At 46.0% G+C, this 13,550-nt stretch overlaps 1 protein-coding gene across 1 annotated transcript in view; it reads left to right on the top strand.

Annotated features, from left to right (window-relative positions):
• SPMIP4 (sperm microtubule inner protein 4) overlaps positions 1–13,550 on the top strand; it is a 55,122-nt gene that overhangs the window by 8,208 nt on the left and 33,364 nt on the right. Inside the window, exon 2 of the mRNA XM_083145224.1 lies at positions 9,802–9,981. Within this exon, the coding sequence (XP_083001350.1) occupies positions 9,802–9,981 (180 nt within the window). The remainder of the gene's footprint in view (positions 1–9,801; positions 9,982–13,550) is intronic.

Here is a 13,550-nt window from a genome sequence, read left to right as displayed (position 1 = left end):
GGGCTGGGAGGGGAACCCGATTTTCACAAGCCTCCCAGCCATTCCGGGAGGGTAGGCAAGTATGACCTACAGATATATCTCAGACGCATTAGCCAGTGTGTTCTGCTTACACGCTGCCCGATTATTTGTGACTGATGTCACTACTGGGTGAGCATTTGCAGTACATGTGCGAGTGTATGGACGGTCGGCGGATCACTAGTACGCACAGCATGATGTGCTAAAAAGGCTGACACAATAGGTCTAAGAACGACATTGCTGGAACACACCGGACAACGGACCAGTGATATATTGACCAATGTGTACCCAGCATACTGTAAGATACAGTTTTTTAAACTCAGCCATTACTGTACAGGTTTCAAAGTATATGAATGCTTAAGTCTAGATGGTTCAATCAAAACTGGCTGATCAAGTGGGCAATTTACTAAGAATACGAATGCAAAAAGTTGCATTCGTATTCTTAATACGAATGGCCACGACTGCATACGGCGTATGCTAAGTCGTGTTCTGGAGGGGGATTTACAAAGCCGTCAAATACGACTGCTTTGTAACCCTCTGATGGCGTATAAATTCGTATTAACGGCCGTATATACAAATTTGTCGGGTTCCCTGATTTTTAATTACCGGCCCCGGCTCTGTCAGCCTGGTGCTGTTTACGGCTGTGGGGGGGACCCCACGCCGGATTTTATTTATTTATTTTTCTATTTTTTTTACACATTGCAGCCTGCACGGATCTGACCGATCCGTGCAGACTGCCTCCACAAATTCGTATATACGGCCATTAATACGAATTTATACGCCATCGGAGGGTTACAAAGCAGTCGTATTTGACGGCTTTGTAAATCCCCCTCCAGAACACGACTTAGCATACGCCGTATGCAGTCGTGGCCATTCGTATTAAGAATACGAATGCAACTTTTTGCATTCGTATTCTTAGTAAATTGCCCACTTGATCAGCCAATTTTGATTGAACCATCTAGACTTAAGCATTCATATACTTTGAAACCTGTACAGTAATGGCTGAGTTTAAAAAACTGTATCTTACAGTATTCTGGGTACACATTGGTCAATATATCACTGGTCCGTTGTCCGGTGTGTTCCAGCAATGTCGTTCTTAGACCTATTGTATCAGCCTTTTCCCAAAATACAGGGGACAAAATGACTAGGGGTCCCCCGTTTTTTAAGAACCAGCCCCAGGCCAAACCAGCCAGCAGGGTAATGCCACAGCCGGGGGGAGACTTTTTATACAAGTCCCCCTGGCCAAAGCATTAACCCCCTGACCGGTCAGCTTGGCCAGGGGCCCTGGGGGAGTGGGGACCCCCCCAATAAAGGGGTCCCCCCCCCCCTCCAGGACTTACCTGACTAGGCTGAAGCCTGGTGCTGTCCTCGATGCCCCTGGGCGGTGGGCATCGAGCTGATTTGAGTGTAAAAAATAGAATAAAAAACTATTGTCTTTTACTGTGGAACTATGAGTCCCAGCAAGCCTCCCCCACATGCTGGGACTTGGAGAACCACAAGTCCCAGCCTGTGGGGCATTAAAGGGCCCGCTGGCACTTGTAATTCCACAGTAAAAAAAATAGTAAAATAAACACACACTGACACACAATAAAAATAAAACTTTAATACATCGAAAGCCCATACATACTGATACTTACCTATCTTGAGCCCGTAGGTAGGTCCCTGAGTCTTGGTTCGGTGCCTTGTCCTGGTCCGGATCCATGTCGGCATTCGGCTCCATGTCGATGCCCATGTTGGCGGCGTCTGTCGGCGTCTGGTCCGGGTCCGAAGAAATCCATGGGGGACCTGTGGAAGGAAATCCAACTCACCCAGGTCCTCCTGCCGTATATTCGTGGCAGTTTCACACCAATTAGCGGTCGTATTTTCAATACGGCTGCTAAGTAAATCAGGAACCACCATTCTTTTGAATGGTGATTCCTGTCATATCCTATCGATGGTGTAGACATTCGTATTTGTAAATACAAATACGAATGTCCCATCCATAGGTGTACGAATTGCCGTATTTTCGGGATAGTAAATCCCGAAAATACAACTGTGTAAAAAATAGGTGTATTTATGCATACGAATACACCTATTTTTTTACGAATTCATCTTAGTAAATTTCCCCCCATGTCACCAGAGCTCAATCATTGATAGCCTTGAAATCTGGACTGTTACAATGAAGTTTGGGAAATTCTGAAGTAACATCTGAAGACTACAGATTGTATTTATTTATTTTTGTGTCATGTGTGAATAGTTAAGTAATATATTAAGGTTTGTCTTGAATCGGTGAATATTCCAACAATTCTGTCCCAGATAGCTTCATTTCGGTAATTAGGTTGACACATATTAGATTGACATGCTTTGGGTCTACCACTGAAGGTTGAAATGGCTTAAGTCGACACATGAAAGAGGTCGACACTGCTAAGGTCAACAGGGTTGGAATGTCGGCACAAGCATTAGGTCAACAATGGCATGGTTGACATGAGTTTTTTTCACTTTTTTTTGAGCCGACGTGTGCCGACAGGTGGTATTCCATGCCCTACCATCCACTAGTTTATAGAGGGAGAATAGAATAGTGTGCCAGAAAGTTATATAGCGAGTGCAGCAAGCTATGTCGACATCCAAGACAAAAAATTTAAAAAAACTCATGTCGACATTTTGACTGTCGACCTTGTCATTGTCGACCTAATGCTTGTGTCGACCTTCCAACCCTGTCGACCTTAGCCATTGTGGACCTATTTCATGTGTTAACCTAAGCCATGTTGACCTTCAGTGGTACATGTTGACCTAATATGGGTTGACCCACACCCCTTCAAAACTGAACACTTCCCAGACAAGGAGAATTGGTTCTCTACATGTTAATCATGTCCTAACACCTTAGTTCCAGATAGGTTGTTTGCACTAGAAGTAACCATAGAACCATGGCTACAGTGTCTATTACACATTAATTATTAATAGCAAAGAAATGAGCCATAAGAAACCACAACAGTTCTCTGCTTGACCTAGAACGTCCTTTAAAGAAATTTTTCTTAAAAGAAAACCAAGGGAAATGAAGAACTCAAACAGGTGGGCTGAGATTAAGGTTATGGGTTATGGGTTCTCCCAGTTGATTAGCAAGGCTGTGAATTCACAGCCTTGCGAGTCCACCAGACGCCGGCGACGAATGACGGTGCGCCCCACCCCTGTACGCGGCATACGTTTGAACATGCTGTGAATTGAAGTTTAACGTATACATCCATTCTCAGACTGTGGGGGAACACCCACATCATTTGATGGTTGCCGACCATCAAATGATGTTGAAAGTCTACGCATATTTAAGGTTACTCTCAGGTAACGTTAGATATGCGTGGACATTCGCCAGGAAATGGGAGGGCAGCTGACATTTGGTGATGTCAATTGCCCATCCCCAGCACTCACGCCACGGGACAATTACCATGTGAAACGCCCATTGTTTTCATGGGAACGCCCATGCAACACTGGGAGTTCCTATGGGCGCAAATATGCGCTGCCACCCCATGCCCCTCGGGTGCAGTCTTGGGTGCATGCACCCGGCGAACATGTGGGGGGTACGAACTGATTACAATAAGGGCCTAAAGACAGCAAGGAGAAATGGGCAGTCTCTATAGCACCAGACTCAAAAAAAACATGTTGCTTCTATCTTGCACTCAAGTAGGTGTATGCAGGGTGGGATATCCTAATTGGAAATGATGCTCCCAGCAGCCCGCATGCAGTACACTGCCCTCAGCACATTTTACCTTAGGAGGCAGCACGTTGCAGGTCTTCAGCTTCTCAAACTGGGAATGTAATGCTTGGTTTCTCTACTTCTGGATCACCTGGATTACCTGTTTGTGACTATATGAATTACTGAGACAAGGGGCCAAATGTTATAGGGCTGCGATTTTTTCAGATTTGTATGATTTTTTTGGTCTGAATTTGCACATTTTCAGAATAGGCACATGTAATAGGGTGCAATTTGCTGTAAAAAGTTTTGCCGGACCAAAAAAATACGCACTTCAAAAATCGTATCCAGATGTTTTCTCATTGAAAACATCAAAATAGCCAGAAAAATAGACCTGCTTTTAGCAGGCAAGTTTAATAGAATCATGTACAGATCAGTAAGTTCTGTGCATGGATCTGTCCAAAAAAGTGTGTAAAAGTTAAAATAATGAGAAAAAAAAGGCATGGGGGTGTGTGTCATCATCGACAGCACATTTTAGAGCAGGGGTAGCCAACTCCAGTCCTCAAGAGCTACTGTTAATGTTTTCCAGATGCCCACACAGAATCAGAAGTGAAGTAATTCGCTTCACCTGTGGATCTTTTGAAATGTGTCAGTGAGTAATGAGTGCACCTGTGCAGCCGCTAGGTTGTAAGGAAAATGTGAACTGTTGGTAGCTCTCAAGGACTGGAGTTGGCTACCACTGTTTTAGAGGATACTATCTGGAATCTGATTGGTTGCTATTGGCAACAGCTACACTTTAAAAAAAACTGCACTTTAGTAAAGATACCCCTAAATTACTGTATTGTGAGTTATTGCATCATATTACATCACAGTAAGGGGCATATTTATCATGGATTGCATATTGAATGCAATCTGGGTGGGATCTGACCACCCTGGATCGCATTGCAATATACGATTCTATACAATAAATATATTATACCGCCCATGCAGGGAGAGGGACTCCGAAAGTGCTGTGGTGCCTGCCAGTGGGGTCTGCGCAGGCGTGGTCAGCCAGAATGTGCTGCACAGAGGCTACATCCAGGGAGGGTTCCGAGGGAACCCTCAGCCTGACCAGAATCAGTGAGTTGTCCATATAGTACAGGGGTGTCAAACTCAAATTCATCAGGGGCCACATCAGCAGTTTGGTCACCCTCAAAGGGCCGGTTGTATCTGTAGGACTATGTGTCCACTCTTTATTATCATAATTTATTGTCACTGCATTCAATTATAGTATACTCAGCAGTAGCATTTCCCTCCTGCTATTGCTGTGAACTGCAGTGCATTAGGGCACACGCTGCCTGCACAGGGGGGCAGCACTCAGTCTTAGGGCATATGTCCTGCTTATTATCATGGGACACAGCAATTAATGATGGGCTGCAATGTGCCAGTGCACACACACACACATAGGCAGAGAGTTTGACACTTACCCGCTCTGATGCGTCCACTCCAGTCTGAGCTGCTCCACCACCAAGGACACAGCTGCGCTCTCACACAGGCGCATTTCCCCCTCCCTCCTGTGAGTAGCGCTCCTCGCACTATCTATCCAGGAGTGGGGGCAGCGTGCTCCCGGTCACTGTGCAGTGCACACTCAGCAGTAAGTGACCTGGGGCGCACAGCAGCAGCAGCACCATTCACCACGATGGACCTGCTCTTTCCTCTCTCTGGCTCCTATACAGCAGGTGGGAGCAGAGGAGGGGTTGACGACCGGCGGCACTGCGCTAGAGGGCAGACGTTCTCTGGCTTGTAGGCTGCCGCGCATGCGCTGAAGAGGCGGCTTTCTTGTTTAAAAAAAAAAATCGAGAATAAAAGGTGAAGGCTGGCGGCAGCTGCGCGGGCCACATGAAGAGGTCTGGCGGGCCGGATTTGGCCCGCAGGCCTTGTGTTTGACACCCCTTATAGTACAATGCACTACCGCCATCTTCAGATGGCGATAGCTACGGGAACCAGTATTGGTAAATTAGTCAGCATTGTATCCCCAATATAAACCTGGGGGTTACAGCTGTGGGCAGCGATGGAAATATTCCAACCATCTTACATTCTAGGGACACTTAATATTTGCAGCTAACCCCCCAAAACACCTGAAAATATGCATGATAAATGGGTCCCTGGAATGTTCTTTAGATGTTAGGTGCTGAGCACTTACAGTATATTTCCAATGGTGAAAAAAAAAAAATTCCTTCCAGAGGAGAGTATATGAAAGATGGGCAGTGCCTACAGTCTGACTGATACCTGTTGTCTTGGATACAATAGCCATCTTACTAAAATTATATTTTATGCCCAAAATGTAATTATGGGCCTTATTCTAGTTCCCTCTTAGAGACAAATTCCTTCTCAAATATAACATGTGCAAATAGAATTAGACTTGGGTGAGGTTTTTCTTCAAAGTGAGATCTATATTGCAGTGTAAAAACAAAGCAGTCAGTTAGTATCCCTGCACAAAATAACTCACCCAAATCTAATTCTATCTGCCCCCCTGTAGTGCACATGGTTTTGTCCATCTGAGAAGGAATTTGCCTCTAAGAGTGAACTAGAATAAGGCCCTATGTGTGTGACTATTCTTTTTATTTAAGTTAATGTGGGCACAATTTTTGCGTCTATGAATATGTATTGTAATGCTAGTATCAGCCATTCCCCCAGTGTACAAGCATGCATCTCAATGTGCAGGGACTGAGAAACTCTCTCTAAGCATCTTTACACACTCTTATACTGCTTAGTTTGCCACCATCTGTAGAGCCTTCAAAGCCTGCTCCAGCCCTGTGGCAGCTGTAGATTTTCTTTCAGAGTATAGTCTCCAGTCTAAACCATTAAGGGGGAAATTTACCAAAATGGATTAGTAGAAAAAAGGTGTATTCGTAGGGAGAAATACACCTTTTTTTTACGAATTTGTATTTTCGGGATTTTCTATCCCCAAAATACAACAATTCGTAGTCCTAGGGATGGAACATTCGTATTTGTATTTACAAATACGAATGTCTACACCATCGATAGGATACGACAGAAATCACCATTCAAAAGAATGGTGGTTCCTGATTTACTAAGCAGCCGTATAGAAAATACGGCTGCTTTTGTCCACAAAAATACGGCAGAAAAATAGAACATAATTTTCCTGTCGTATTCTCGTTTTAGCCTGCACGGATCAGTCAGATCCGTGCAGGCTGCGGTGTAAAAATAAATAAAATAAAATAAATAAATAAAAACACGGCGTGGGGTCCCCCCCACAGCCGAAACCAGCACCAGGCTGACAGAGCCTGGAGGCGGTAATTAAAAATCAGGGAACCCGACAAATAGGGGTTCCCTGATTTTTAACAACCAGCCCCAGGCTCCTGCTCTGGGGCTGGTTCCCAAAATACGGGGGACAAAATGAGTAGGGGTCCCCCGTATTTTAAGAACCAGCCCCAGGCAAAACCAGCCAGCAGGGTAATGCCACAGCAGGGGGGAGACTTTTTATACAAGTCCCCCCGGCCAAAGCATTCATCCCTACCGACCAGTCAGCCTGGCCAGGGGCCCTGGGGGAGTGGGGAACCCCCCCAATGAAGGGGTCCCCACCCCTCCAGGACTTACCTGACCAGGCTGAAGCCTGGTACTGTCCCCGATGCCCCTGGGCGGTGGGCATCGGGCTGATTAAAGTGTAAAAAAAAGATTAAACTATTGTTTTTTACTGTGGCACTACAAGTGCCAGCAAGCCTCGCCAGCAAGCTGGGACTTGGAGAACCACAAGTCCCAGCCTGCTGGGCATTAAAGGGCCCGCTGGCACTTGTAGTTCCTCAGTTAAAAAAATAGTACACAAAACACACTGACACAAATTTTAAATAAAAGTTTAATACACACATCACACACACACACTGATACTTACCTATCTTGATCCCGTCGGTAGGTCGCTGGCTCCGGTGTCGGCGGCTCCGGTGTCGGCGGCTCCGGTGTCGGCGGCTCCGAGGTCGGCGTCCTGTCTGAAGAAAATCCATGGTCCTTCATTGGGGGGGTCCCCACTCCCCCTAGGGCCACTGGCCAGGCTGACTGGTCGGTAGGGATGAATGCTTTGGCCGGGAAGACTTGTATAAAAAGTCTCCCCCCGGCTGTGGCATTACCCTGCTGGCTGGTTTTGCCTGGGGCAGGTTCTTAAAATACGGGGGACCCCTACTCATTTTGTCCCCCGTATTTTGGGAACCAGCCCCAGAGCAGGAGCCTGGGGCTGGTTGTTAAAAATCAGGGAACCCCTATTTGTCGGGTTCCCTGATTTTTAATTACCGGCTCCAGGCTCTGTCAGCCTGGTGCTGTTTCGGCTGTGGGGGGTCCCCACGCTGTTTTTTTTTGTTTTTTTTTACACTCTGCAGCCTGCACGGATCTGACTGATCCGTGCAGACTGCTAGAAAAATTTGTATTAGCGGCCGTATATATGGCGAGCTAATACGAATGAATACGACATCGGAGGGTTACAAAGCAGTCGTATATGACTGCTTTGTAATTTCCCCTCCGGAACACGACTATGCATACGACTGAAACAGTCGTATGCAGTCGTAGGGGAAATACCAATACGAAAAACTAGGTTTTTCATATTGGTAAATTTCCCCCTAAGTGTCTGTGTACTTCAGTGATGAACCTGCAACATTCCTATAAGAAGAACAATTTTTATGCAGCTGAACAGCCACCTCCCAGTCAGTGCCAGATTAAGCCTTCGGGGGGCCTGGGGCACTTTAGACAGGGGCGCCCCCTTGCACTTGTCATTGTGTTTGTTCCTCTGCACCTTACTCTGTAGGACTGTAGGAGATCTCACACTCCCAGTGCTGCCTCTGATTACAAACCCTCCCATGACTAGGCTGCTGCTGCTGCTTTTCTCCATGGGCCTGAGAAGCATGTAATGAGCTCCACCAATCAGAGCTCAACACAAGCCTTTCAGCCACTGAGAAAATTAACAGGAGTGCTTGTACAATGAAATATCGCATGCCAGCAAATGGCATGCGATGCGATTTTTAATTGTACAAGCACCCTGATGGGTGCTTACAATGTTAAATGCACCCCATTTGTCAATGCCACCCCCACTATCAACGCCAACCCGAAGTGTGACGAGCACAGCGAGCCCGCGAGGGGTGGCGGTACGAGTCCTCCGACCTTTTCATACCCCCACTATCCACGTCGGCGTGGAGTTGATTTCAGATAGTGTGGCGAGTTCAGCGAGCCACCGAGCCCGAAGCGTGGTGAGCGGCCCTGGAATAAGAGCCCGAAGCGTGGCAAGCGCAGCGAGCCCCGCGATGTAAAGTAATCCGTGTCCCCTCGTGGGGCTCGCTGCGCACGCCACACTATCTTAAATCAACTCCACGCCGACGTGGATAGTGGGGGGTATGAAAAGGACGGAGGACGCTTACCGCCGCCGCTCGCCACGCTTCGGGTTTGCGTTGATAGTGGGGGTGGCGTTGACAATGGGGGTGCATTTAACATTGTAAGCACCCATCAGGGTGCTTGTACAATTAAAAATCGCATCGCATCGCATGCAATATAGCGGCATGCAATGCATGCGCTGCGATGTGTTAAGATGCACTTCAATCCGATCAAAATCGGGGGCACCGTGCTAGGAAACAAGTACCATGTCTTTTTAAAATACATGCTAGCCACAGGGGGCCCCTTTTGCCCCTGCTTTAATCCGGCCCTGCTCCCAGCCACCTCCCAGCCACCTGCCAGCCACCTCCCGATTGCAGACACACAGTTGCAAATAGTCGCAAATACCACCATAGAGACCAGAGGCAATGGAAAATAAATAATCATGTTAGATATTCAATAAAAGGCCAATGAGAGAGAATAATAAAAGCATGTGCAAAGCATCTATTCACCGCTGCTATAAGATAATATTACTGTAGGTACACTCAGCTCCCTTACACTCATAGCCCAGAGTACTTCGCTCTTTGTCACTAAAAGTACCAGGCTGTAGAGAATCAGCTGTGATGACAATTTTATTTCCAGACAGCCAGTCAGGTTCAAACAAATAAGGTAACACCACTTTGATAAATATAATTTCGATCTACAGCAGGTTAGTAACTTAATGATTTGATGTCACGCCTCAAACAAATGACTGTTGGTTTCATTCTAATTTATAGATATCATGAGTATCTTGTATCAACACCTGTTCTATCAAGAGTACCATGGGGCAGAGAAAGAGAGTATGGAGGGATCGGAGCTGTGTCTCTTCCACCTGATCACCGACCAAAGTCAGAACCTCCCCCACTAGAAGCGAAAGGACACCGGCACTATGGGTACGGAGGAGACCCCTGGCCATGGTATGTTGCTAGGGTGTGTTTGTGTCTACTGCCTTTGCTGCATAACTGCTGTCAGTATAATTGTTGTTATATACTGTATGTATAGAAATGTAGTTCTCACCATCTATTGTTCTCTAGGCGTATTGCCCACTAGAGTTTCTACGTATATTTGATTATAATCTTAAAATAACATTTGCATTGTGGAAGAGTAGTGGTTCTGAGAGGGAAGGGGTGTTACAGGCCATAACTTGTTTAAGGGGCCCAATCAAGTCAGAATGTTTAGGCAGAATGTACCAAGCAACAGCAGTATATTACGCCGCTCATCGCATACAGTATGTACTAACATATGTGATGAGCAACACAAAGGGCAGCTCCCCCAATAAGAGCTGCCCTTTGCGATCCCCGCCACTGCTTGGACTTCCTCATTTCGGTACTTGTGTAGTTTCACGGGGCCAGCATAGCCGTGCGTCTGTGTCCCCTTGTGGGGCTCGCTGCGCTCGCCCACACTACGGGCTCGGTGGCTCACTACACTCGCCACACTATCTAAAATCAACTCCATGCCAACGTGTATAGTGGGGGTATGAACTATCCACGTTGGCATGGAGTTTATTTAGTTTATTTTAGAAAGTGTGTCGAGAGCCGATCCGGAAGTAGCGCGCGGCCATGCTGGCGCCGTGAAACTACACAAGTACCGTCGTTTGTAATTGAGAAGTCCAACTGCACATATGCAGAGAAGCTGGCAGCCACAGGGAATTCTGGGAGGGAACCATGTCGGATTCCTCACACAGCAGTGCTGCAAAGAGAAGTCAATAGGCTTCTATGGGGTTACGCCAGCTAGAGCTGGTGTAACCCCCCACAGCAAAGCTCCGCCGGGAGGGGCTAAGTGAATTTGAAAATGCGGTAAAAACCCACAAAACTGGATTTTTACTGCATTTTTTTTTTTAAATATATCCTGCCCTCTGTGTACGCTACAGAGGATGACAGATGGGGCATTATTGAATCAAGAAAAACATATTTTCTTGCAATTTTTTTATTTTATGTCATAAGACGGTGTATTTAATTGAGCTTCAAGGGATGTGCAGTGTGTTTAGTGGCATTCCAGGTTTTGCAGCACAGAGGATTTTTTTTTTTTTTTTTGCATGGCAACATCTAGGCACACTGGGCAAGCAAACAGCACATTTATAGGTGCACAGATACCAAAATAATAATATCAATATATGCAAACGTGACTCCTATAATGCAGTTGTAATGCCCCCTTAATTTCTGGCTGTATAGTGTGAATGAGACAAACATGCATTTTGTAGGCAGAAAACTGATTGTACCGAGGTTTGTAAGCTAAAACCAGGTGATGTTTTTCCCCAGAAGTGCAATCATGAAGTCAAGGACCCCAAGCTTGGGATTATGGGCCTGATTCAGAGTTGATCACTTATCAGCAAATTCAAAAAATGAGCGATTATCGAATGACTGTGTTTCGTAAGCGTTATGCAAGTCTGAAAAGTGACAGAAATTGAGTATGGATTGTAAACTCAGAGCGAACGGAGGTTCACTGACAGGAAGCCGGTGTTTGGGGGGTGGTAACCTGCCATTTTTTTAGGAGTGTCAGAAGAAACGCAGGCGTCATCAGGCATTATAAGGGAGGGTCTGGGATGTCAGTGACAGCCTTGATCCATCTGTCTCAGTCACAGATTTGTGGAAGGCTCATAGGGGCCCATTTATCATGTACCGTATTTACATTGTGATCTGGGCAGAAGTTACCACCCAGGATCGCATTGTAAAATGCGATACTAGCGCTGGGATGTACCATCCCCCGCTCTCAAGAATGCGCTCAGTCAGAAGCCGGGGGGTCTGCACATGCATGATTAGCACTGACACCCCCCCCCCCCCCCGCCAACCCCAGTGGCAGTGCAGTCTGTAGCCCATAGGCTGCAATGGGCTATCTCCATCTCAGAATGGAGGTAGCCCGGGGATCCGATGCGCTGCTGTCCAATGTTGATACATCGCGCAGCTTCGCATCCCCCCATAGAATCCTATGGGGGATGCGGCCAGCGGCGATGCAGGGGGGGATCGCAGCAGGTATCGGAGATTCCTGCTGCTGTAGCCCTTTGGTACATTTGGGTGATAATTAGCGGCTAACCCCCGAAACCAGAGTTACTCACTGGAAAATTCATGTGATGGTTCGGGAATTGTGTATAGATTTGCGGGTAGATAGCGATCTGCGATAGTTTCGCAATTCACTCGCAGATTTGCACAGGGGGCGTTATCTCTTTCTGTCTGGGAGGTGGCTATCTACTCGCAGTCACCTGTAACTTTGCAGATCAGTGATCAGATGTGAATCAGGCCCTATATTTAGTATAGATTGCTTTTCATTGATAGACATCTATCTAAATTGATGTAGTGCTTCCAGGACTATGAGGCCCATTTATTCAAAGGATCACATTAACAATGCGATCTGGGCGGAATATTTCCACCCAAGATCGCATTGTAATATGCAATCCTACCGTGAAAATGTATCATCCCTCACACGCAGGGACTGGGCTCCCTACGATGCGCTCAGCCTATTTCCAGGGGGTCTGCACATGTGCAGTTAGTGCTGACCCCCCATCGACCCCACTGGGAGCAGTGCAATCTATAACCCATAGGCTACAATGGGCTACTGCCATCTCAGAAGGGTGGTAGCCCAGGGACCCGAAGCGATGTTGCCCGATTTTGATACATCGGCCAGCTTTGCATCCCCTATAGTAATTAGTAACCTATGTGGGATACGGACGGCGGTGGTGCAGGAGGGATCGCAACAGGAATCGAAGATTCCTGCTGCAGTCCCTCCTAATACATTTAAGTGATACTTAATATTTGAATAATAAATGGGATCCTAAAACACTAATATACTAACATCTAAAAATGAATATAAAAAATATGTTAGTAAATATTATGTCCCTGAAATCTATTTAGATCTATTTTCATTGATTTAAAATCAATTAAAATTGACCTTTGGTAAATATACCCCTTGATGTTTGACACTTTCCAAAACCAGAAAAAAAAAACATGAACCTTATTTCTGTAACCTACTAGAAGTGCATTTGCTCAACATGTAAGTATCCACCAGAGGTCACTATAGTTCTATAGTATATATTGTGATATATTATCTTGGAATTACAGTACAAATGCAATTTTCATATATAACCACTAGATGCCGCTAGATCTGTAAGTGACACATTTTTATTTATCATATCATAAATTCCTGTGTTTACTATTTTAATATATACAAAAGCAGGATTTTTTTTTTTCAAAAGTGCCACATTGGCACAACCCTGTTCTACATCCCTAAGCATTAAAAACATAAATCTACTGTGCATTAATTAAATCTGGTACTTGTGTAGTTTCACGGCGCCAGTTACGTAGTTAGCGTAGCGTCTCTTTCAGAATCGGGTTAGCGTAGCGCTGCTGCCGGCACTGCGCTCATAACGTAGCGTCCCTGTAGTCGCGTAAGCGTCCATGTCAAAACTGGCGTAGTGTTCCCGTGACTAGCGTAGTCAGGATAGTCAGTCATAAATAGCGTGCTGTCGACCAGCTTAGTCAGCGTAGCCAGTCGT

The sequence above is a fragment of the Crinia signifera genome, chromosome 5, assembly GCF_055691185.1.
Source record: "Crinia signifera chromosome 5, ASM5569118v1, whole genome shotgun sequence".
In the NCBI taxonomy this organism is placed as follows: Eukaryota; Metazoa; Chordata; class Amphibia; order Anura; family Myobatrachidae; genus Crinia; species Crinia signifera.
Note: the sequence above shows the minus strand (reverse complement) of the source record. Positions and strands in the feature narration are given on the sequence as shown.